Source organism: Trichechus manatus, unplaced genomic scaffold (assembly GCF_000243295.1).
Source record: "Trichechus manatus latirostris isolate Lorelei unplaced genomic scaffold, TriManLat1.0 scaffold00080, whole genome shotgun sequence".
Taxonomy (NCBI): Eukaryota; Metazoa; Chordata; class Mammalia; order Sirenia; family Trichechidae; genus Trichechus; species Trichechus manatus.
Genome location: NW_004444016.1, coordinates 10,804,998 through 10,814,629, shown reverse-complemented (window position 1 = coordinate 10,814,629; position 9,632 = coordinate 10,804,998). Strand labels below are relative to the sequence as shown.

Sequence of the window (9,632 nt, the reverse complement as noted above, 5' to 3'; positions counted from 1 at the left end):
CACATAAACCAGAGACTTCATCAGCCTGAGACCAGAAGAACTAGATGGTGCCCGGCTACCACCAATGACCGCCCTGACAGGGAACACAACAGAGAGTCCCGGATGGAGCAGGAGAAAGGTGAGGTGCAGAACTCAAATTCTAGTAAGAAGACCAGACTTAATGGTCTGACTGAGACTGGAGGAACCTTGGAAAGTGTGGCCCCTGGATTCTCTATCAGCCCAGAAATAAAACAATTTCCAAGGCCAGCGCTTCAGACAGGGATTGGACTGGACTGTGGGACGTAAAGAAGAGTGTGCCTCTTAGCTCAAGTAGATGTAAGAGACTAAAAGGGCAGCTTCTGTCTGGAGGTGAGATGGGAAGGCAGAGAGGTTTAGGAGCTGGTTAAATGGACATGGGGAGTCGGGTGGAAGGAAGGAGTGTGCTGTCACAGTATGGGGAGAGCAATTAGGGTCATATAACAGTGTAGGTAAGAATTTTTGTATGGGAAAAATTTAAAAAAAAAAAAAACAGCCACATTACACACTTTTATAAGTTGTCAATATACCAGAATACTGGGGAAACTAACACTTACTGAGAGCTATGACATGGTAGTCTTTGATGTACATTCTTGTACCCAGAGAGGTTATTTTGGACCCTCATATTATTAAATACACCTTTGAGTAGATCCAGGATTAATCTTAAATTCACCTTTGCACTATACATAGAACAAAGTTCTAGTTTGTCATTTAATAATACATTAGACAGTAGGTGGCACATATCATGCAATTGTAATCTAATTCTACCTGTAGAAAATTGAAAGGTTTAAAAAATCTAAATTCATAGGGGTTTTTTTTGTTGTTGTTATTCTTGTTTTGTTTGTTTTGTGCGTGTGTGGTGGTGGTTTTAGTGTGAAAGCCATTGTTTGGAGCAGGTATGTGTGTGTGCCAGACATGATTGGCAGACCATAATACCTTTAAGAAAAATAGATGAGCCCAGTGTTTCATGATTTTTTTATACGTATAATCTTTAGAAATATTCCCTCGTTCATCAGTGTTTTCCCTAAGCCAAGCAGTTTCAATGACAGCCTAGAGTAACTTGGCAGAAGCAGACAGCTCTCCCAGAGCCCAATTCTCTCCATAAATGTACCTTAGTACTGCAAGGGTTGTATTCTGATACTGTTGCCCCATACCAAGTAAATCTCAAGATTTATTTTAAGGCAACTGTCTTCACTGCTTTGAAGTGACTGGCATTTGAGTACAAATAAGTTTTTAAACAGTGATCCTAAATGTTTTATACTCATTTCAAGTTGTGTTGTAATCATTCCAAAGTACAGCTTTATTTTTGGCATAAAGAGTCAAATGAAACTTACAGATAAGTAGGTTTATGGCATTATCAGAATTCTCACCTATTTTTTAAACTAAGATTTCTTCACTTTAGAGACCATATATTGACTGCTAATTTACTGCATGCTCCACTGGGTCAGGAACTTACGTACAGTAAAATGTGATTAATTAGATTGCTTAAAAATAGTGATAGCTTAACTAATTCAATTAGCAGTCCCTTCCTGAAGATACTCTTTAAATGTATTAGTATACTTCTTGCTTTAGTCAGTGTAATTGAGTTCACTAGCACTTTGTGACCCTTATTCAGAAGCATCAGTTCTCATATAGGATTATAGATAAATAGTAAGAAATTAAACTAATTACATACTGAACCATAGAAGTTTTTTTTTCTTTTTTTTAAATCCTCCAGTCTGTCTTTATCCTTTCTTCTTTATTCTAATGTGGAGTGAAGGAACACACATTCCAGACAATTTAAAGTTATGGTTAATTGAGGTTTTTAATGTACTGTGTATAGATTGTGATATGCATGTTCTTTCAAAGTGCATTCCATGATTTTGAGGTCATAGTTGCAAGGTTTCCTTATGTATAGGAAGAAGCTCTTCCTTTTTAAAATTTCATTACACCTACAGAGAGTTGTAATATCTTATTTTAAAATGTTCTAAAACCATATTATCCTACAAGTTGAAGTAATGATAGTTCTTATACTATGTGCCAGGAACTGTTCTCAGCATTTTACATAATTTAACTGATTTAGTCCTGAGACAGGTACTAATATTATCCTTATTTTACAGAAGAGGAAACTAGAAACTAAGTCCCAGGGAGGTTAAGTAACTTGCACAGACACAGCTAAAAGGCAGAGCCAGGATTTATACCCCCACGTGCTGGTTTCAGATTTGTGCTCTTTACTAGTACACATACTGTGTCTCCAATAGAGCATGATAAAATAAGTTAGAATAGATCTGTCATGTTCCTGTTTCTCTGTTTTGAAATGTTTTAACTAAAAATTCTTAAATTTCTCAGTGCCACATGCAGCACAGAAGACAGTAAGAAATGGGACTATTCTATTCAGTATAAACAATAGGGTTTTTCTTTCTAACATTGGACATGGAGATACAGTTCCTGCCACTACATCTATTCTCCACAAACTATATATTTTGTCATTTTGGGGACAGAGGATCTGATAATTATTTTTAAAGGTAACTGGCATTTACTTATCCCTTAGCAGCCCTGATAACTCGGATGGTACGTTTCTTCTTTCATACAAATTACATTCCTTGCCCATCCTTGGAGCTTTGAGTACTCTCTCTCTAAGAACGATATAATTCTTATTTAGCCAATAATGCAGATGACTTCAGAAGTAGGAATATGTTTACTAAAAAAATCTATGGAATTCATGTTGTAATTTGGTTAGACTGTTCCAGACAAAGTCAGAAATAAAAGATAGTTTTAGTCATTTTATATATAGTATGAAAATGGATGCTGTAGATTTAGAGTATCAGTATAAATCTTCCTTATAAAAGGGAAATTTCCCATTGATGATTTAGGTAAAGTACATTTCTTTTTCTCCCAAATATTTGTAGCCTCAAGTAGTATCCAGCATTCACAGGTAAAAAGTGGATTTTTCTGCCGTTCGACCTAATCCTGTTTTCAGCATATGAAATGCTGTGTCATTTTTTTATTTTAATAAGATGGGCTTTGTGCAAATGTATAGATATTGTAGCTCTCTTCATTATATGTACTACCATAATTTAGGTTAAACCTAAGTCACCCTTGCTAATTTGCTATTACATGCTTAGACAGATCCTTTCTTTCAATTGATAGTAAAAGCAACTTGCTTTATATACCAATGAAAATTTTAACTTTGGAGTCAAAGTGAGACTGAAATTAATTTAGGGAAGAATCTATAGAAGTGATTTGTTTAGATTATTTTAACATAGTGTTGTAAGACAGTTATCTTGTATAAGGTATAACTGTAATGAAGATGTAACTGGCTTATTTGTAGGGGAAATTAATATGAGACTGGGTTCCTGTTGATCTTTTGCTTTTGGAAGAAAAAAAATTCCCCCTTCCATTGTCACTTTATCATAATTGCTAAGTAAAAATAAGGTACTTTTCTTCTTTCAGTCTGAATAGTTTCAGAAATTAAAAATACTTGTTGAATAAACGGTATAGCACAGATCTTCTCATTACAGTTCACTTGTGTGCATTTTTTTTTAATATCCACAGCTCGAAAAACCAAGAAAAAAATAAAAGGAATCCAGCAGACCACCACAGGAGTCTCACAAGAAACGTCTGAAAATCCCGTTAACAAAACAATAGTTCCTGCAACATTGCCACAACTCACCCCTACTCTGGTGTCACTATTGGAGGTCATTGAACCTGAGGTGTTATATGCGGGATATGACAGCACTGTTCCTGATACGACTTGGCGAATCCTGACCACACTCAACATGTTAGGTGGGCGGCAAGTGATTGCAGCAGTGAAATGGGCAAAGGCGATACCAGGTAAGATGCGAAGGATGGCAGATTGATAGTGCAAACTTTTGCATTTTTTTGCAGAAGAACTCTCTGGCTCTTTATCATTTTGGTCCATGGAGTTTCTTACTTATCCAGTTCTGGGGATTAACCAGGGGAAGTCAGGTCAGTATGGGAGAGTAGGGAGTCTGTAATAAAACATTTACACCCCTTCCCACTTTTCAGGTTATTACCAAGAGCATAGGCATCTCAGATAGGATGATGTAATGTCAGAACTAGAGTTACAGGACTTACTCAAAATTCTTTTTACACTGAAGTCTAGGAAAAGAAAACATAATGTTTCTAAGAATTCAGTTTGTTTTCCCTCAATTTGTATGTTTTAAAAATTAAGTTATTTGTAAAATTGATAAAATCAGGTGTGTTGACACTTTGTCAAACTATACTAAAGTAGAATGACTAACTGCAGGAAGTGAAATGATAACACACTGAATGCAAGTTTTAGTTGATTAAATTTTTAAGGCAATGTAAATAAAAGTTTCCTTATTGTAACTTGATGTGGAACAGCAGACGTTAATGTTAGTGCCAACTCTCACTTACCAGAAAAAGAAACAGAGGGGAACTGACAAGCTTATATATAGATAGATAGGGACATAACAAGAAGAGGTAGCCTGACCTCTATAATCTCTATTCTATCAAGAAGGAAAAAAGTGTAAAATCAGAGGAAGTTTTTAATTTAAATTCATTGATTGAGTACTGTCCCAAGCCAGGACTCTCAGCTTTCTGTTCTGCTGTTTAGCTCATGTTTATTTAAATAGGCAAAAGGTGACCAAAAAAAACTGGCTACTCTTAAGTTTTTTTTTTACATTGAATACTATTAAAAAGCACTGAGGGCTTAGGTCTGAAGATGACAAAAGAAAACTGTGCCCAGTTAATGCTTCATTTCCTCTGTTAGTAGTTCTCCCCAAACAAGTCTAATTGATATCTGGTCTTTGCCTGTTCCCATAAGAGATGACCTTCTCTTTAGCAACTAGGATGTTCCCTTATACTTTTATTTCTGTTAATTCAGGATTCAGGAACTTACACCTGGATGACCAAATGACCCTACTGCAGTACTCATGGATGTTCCTCATGGCATTTGCCCTGGGATGGAGATCATATAGACAAGCAGGTGGTAGCTTGCTGTGTTTTGCTCCTGATCTGATTATTAATGAGTAAGTTGTATGTGAGTCATTTTCCCTGTATTCAAAGACTATTTTTAACCAGATGATGTTTTCCTGATGGACTACTTTTGTGATAATTTAGGACTGAATCATTTCTACCAGGTATCTTGGAACTGGGGAGACTTGAAACAGAGTTGTGTATCAATGCCTTGGGTAGGCCCAGTGTGATGCAGAGCAAATGTTCATGTGCCGTTCTTACTGTCCCAGGATATAGCTAAGGATGTTTTTTAAACAGTGGGTATTTCTGGGATGAGCACAGTCTATGGCACGTAACAAGGGATCTTATTGTTTTAATTACATAACCCTATTCCAGGAAGGAAACGGAACATGGTAAAACTCATGTTGATCTCACTGTTAGGGAACCATTACAGATGAGGAGATCTAGGCTGAAGGGGTGGGAGGTACGGCCCCAGAGACGAGAGGCATCTCTGCATGGCAGTGCTTGCTCAATGTTGATGACTTGGAAAGAACATGGAAGCAAATTTTTTTTTTTTTTTCAGATTGGCAGAGAACCAGCTAACCCTTAAGATTTTATAAGTCAACTGTCTTAGTTATCTAGTGCTGCTATAACAGAAATAACACAAGTGGGTGTCTTTAACAAACAAATTTATTTTCTCACAGTTTAGGAGGGTAGAAGTTTGAATTTAGGGTGCCAGCTCTAGGGGAAGGCTCTCTCTCTGTCAGCTCTGGAGGAAGGTCCTTGTCTCTTCTGAGCTTCTGCACCTGGGCAATCTTCATGTGACTTGGCATGTGTCTTCCCCCATCTCTGCTTTGCTCGTTTGCTTCTGTCTCTTTTATATCTCATGAGAGATTGGTTCAAGACATACCCTACACTAATCCTGTCTCATTAATGTAACAAAGACAACCCATTTCCAAATGGAATTATAACCACAGACATAGAGGTTGGTATTAACAACACATTTTGTGGGGAACACAATTCAATCCATAACAGTCAAATGTTCTCTCATCTCTAGGCTTCTAGCTGAAATATTTCAGGTGTCCATTCCCCCTTACCTCATTGCAATTTTTCCTAACTAGTTTTCTGCCTTCAGTGTATCCTTCCTGTGTTGGCTAATTTTTTATTCCTAAAGCACAAATTAAATCAATGAAAACTTGTATTCATTGTGTATCGTTTCATTTTGTGCAGAGTTAAAATCATTCTACTTCAGTAGTTTGACAAAGTGTCAACACACCTAATTTTTACCAATTTTGCAAATAACCTGATTTTTTTTTTTTTATTGTACTTCAAGTGAAGGCTTACAGAACAAATAGTTTCTCATGAAACAGTAGTACACATATTGTTTTATGCCATTGGTTAACAACCCCGCAACATGTCAACCCTCTCCCTTCTTGACATTTTTTTTTTTTTAGTGAAAATATATATAGCCAAAGATACACCATTTGAAAAATGTCAACATGCACAGTTCAGTGACATCGACTATGCTCTTCCAGTTATGCTGCTATTCTCTTTAGATGAAGGCTTACAGAACAAAATAGTTTCTCATTTAACAGTTAGTACATGTGTTGCCCTATGACAGTGGTTAACAACCTTACAACACATCCACACTATCCTTACTCAACCTTGGGTTCCCTATCACCAGCTTCCTTGTCCCCTTCTGCCTTCTGGCCCTTGTCCCTGGACTGCTGTACCTCATTAGTCCCATTTGGTTGCAAATAACCTGATTTTTAACCAATTCTGATCATGTCACATACTTCCCAACACACAGATGTCTTCAGTGTCCCCTCACTGACCACCCAGTGCCTACTCAGTATGGTCTTTCAGGCTTTCTACAACTTGGCCTCACCTTCTTTCCCATTGTTCTCCTTCACATACCAAACATACCCTCAGCTCATGATGTTGACCTCACCATAGATGATCTCTCTGCTGTATATCTCTGGATCTTATTACTATCTGCCTTGTATTGCTACTATCTGTGCCCATAGCTTATCTCCTTTATTAGAACGTAAACAGGGAATTCATACACACACACGCACACAGACACACACATCCACAGTCTCAAACAGAGTATAAAATAGAGATTTGTGTTTGTGTTGGAAAAAGAGGTATTTCTTTCATTCTAAGCTCTGCATGCTGTTGATAAAGGTTCCAAAAAATTAATGTAATCTTAAACCACATTAGAATAATAGCCCCATTGTACTCTCTGCCAGTCGTTTTAGTATTTGTGTTCAGAGCTGGGTGCCACATTAAGAGTAACACTGACAACCTGGAATGTATCCAGAGCGGCAAGGAGTTTGAAAAGTAACACTGATTGATGAACAGGGGCTGTTTGGAGGAAGGAGAAAAGGAGACTTGAGAGAGATAAGGACAACCTGAAATGATATTCCATGAAGATACAACAAAGATATTCTCTCTTGGGTGAGCCAGGCTCCAGAAAAATGGGTGGAAGTTACAGAAAAGCTTTTATTTGAGCTGAATGTTAAGTGGAAGGGCTTGTCTTAGGAAGTAGTAGGCTTCCATTATTATGCTTTAGCAAGGACTGGATAATACTAGCCCCAGATATCTTAGGCATTATGCAAGAAGCCACAGGTAGTGGGGTAATTCTAGAGCCAAGACACCTCTTCCTTGTACTAAACCAAAAAATCCAAATCCGTTGCCATTGAGTCGATTCCGCCTCATAGCGACCCTAAAGGACAGAGTAGAACTGCCCCATAGGGTTTTGAAGGCTGTAAATCTTTAAGGAAGCAGACTGCCATATCTTTCTCCTGTGGAGCAGCCAGTGAGTCTGAACTGCTGACCTTTTGATTAGCATACGAGCAGTTAACTGCTGCACCACATATCTGGCAGAATAAATGGGAACTACCTAAAGGAGATATTTCTGGTTTCCCTTCTACTAGGCTAGCTGCATAGAAATCTGGTCTAGAAATCCTAACTTAACTATCGAGTTAAACTTCGTGTTGTTTCTCCACTGGTGATAACTTATTTTCCAGTACAGTATTTATTCAATGATTTTGAGAACTCTTTTAGGAGCTTGGGATATAATACATAACATAATAGATGAGGCCCCTGCTAACATTCTTAATGGGGAAGTCAAACAAACAACCAAAACTATTTCAGAGAGTCATAATGTAATAGTGTAACTAGGGGAGGGGAGGAGGTGCTACTTTAGACTTTGTGACCATAGAAGGCTTCTCTAAGGAGCTGAGCATTAAGTGGTACCAAAGAGCAAGCCATGTGAAGGGGTTGGGCATTCCAGGCAGAAGAAATGGGTACTAAGGCTTGACACAAGCTTATCACATATGAGGAATTGAGAGAAGGCCACTGAAGATACAGTATGAGTTTAGGGAAGTAGACAGGGCCAAGTCAAGCAGAATCTTGTAGGCCATGAAAAAGAGTTTAAATTTTATTCTAGGTGCGAGAAGACGACAGTGGAGGGCTTCGGAGGATAACACTATGGAGAATGAATTAGAGGGGAGTAGCAGATATTTATCACACTCCTAATATATGCCTGTCGCATGATGTAGCAGAGAACAAGGCAGACAGAGTTCTTGTCCTTGAGTTGCTTACCTTCTAGGGGAGGATAAACAACTACCCACCAAATAAATAATTTCAGATTGTGACAGTTTTTACTAGAGCGAGGTCTGCTTAAGATGGGTGGCTAATTGCTTCTTGGAGGAAGTGCCATTTGAGCTGAGACCTGAAGGAGAAGGACCAGTCTTCATGGTGAGAAGTGACATGACAAGAAGCATGTGAAGTAGATTTACTGTAATCCAGGAAGGGGCCATATCTCAGCGCTCAGCTAGTAGGCACTGCCATGTGCTTGGCCTCCCCACGCCTCTACACAAACTCCCAGGTATCTGTATCAGGGCAAGAAGTCACCTGGACTGTCTGTTGTCAGAAAGAGGAAGGACAGTTCAAACTACCCCATCACAACAAGGTTTAAGTTGTTAGATTTAATTTTAAATTAACGGTAAACATATTTAGCCTATACATAAACTCTGGACATTTAAACTCTGTGAGTACTTACTGCCCATTTCAGAATCCAGCCATGCTTATGTAAAAGCATCATGTTGTCAGTATTTATTTACAGTCACTTTCTTAAAAGCAATTTGAAGTCATTTAATTTGGATTAAAGTTGTGAACAGAGGTTTATATGAAACACTGGCTTATCCTCCTCTTTTATAAAACTAATTCAGATTTTTTCTTAATATGGCACTCATATTTAGAGTTAAGCAGTCACAGCGTAACCCTATCATGCTACATAAATACGTAAAGTAAGAATTACAGACATTTTTTCCGAAAAAAATTACATTACTTTTTCCTTGTGAATATAGAAGAGTGCTTTTTGAAAATTTCAGTTACAGGATTATCTTAACACTAAGTGTTCAGTTTTACTGGAGGACAGATGGTTTATAGGAAAATGGTTTTAAAGAGTGTGCATCCCCGTTTCCCATTCTTGTGTCTTTATGCTGCTATGTCTGAGATGGGGAGATCGCTCTTCTCTTAACCCACTTGTTTCCATACTTCTCTGTTTTGTGAGATACAGATTTGGGTTGCCAGAAAGTCTTTATTCACTTTCTGGCCCTCTGTGTAGCTATAAAGCAGCCTGGTTGTTCTTAGGTCTGAATGTTGTAAAAAAAAAAAAAAAAAAAAAA

At 37.8% G+C, this 9,632-nt stretch overlaps 1 protein-coding gene across 8 annotated transcripts in view; it reads left to right on the top strand.

Moving 5' to 3' along the window:
• Nucleotides 1–9,632, top strand: part of NR3C1 (nuclear receptor subfamily 3 group C member 1) — a 119,260-nt gene that overhangs the window by 90,913 nt on the left and 18,715 nt on the right. For all 8 annotated transcript variants that reach the window (XM_023735650.1, XM_004381137.3, XM_023735646.1 and 5 more), the window contains 2 exons: nt 3,550–3,828; nt 4,865–5,009. In XM_023735650.1, coding sequence (XP_023591418.1) covers nt 3,550–3,828; nt 4,865–5,009 — 424 coding nt within the window. The remainder of the gene's footprint in view (nt 1–3,549; nt 3,829–4,864; nt 5,010–9,632) is intronic.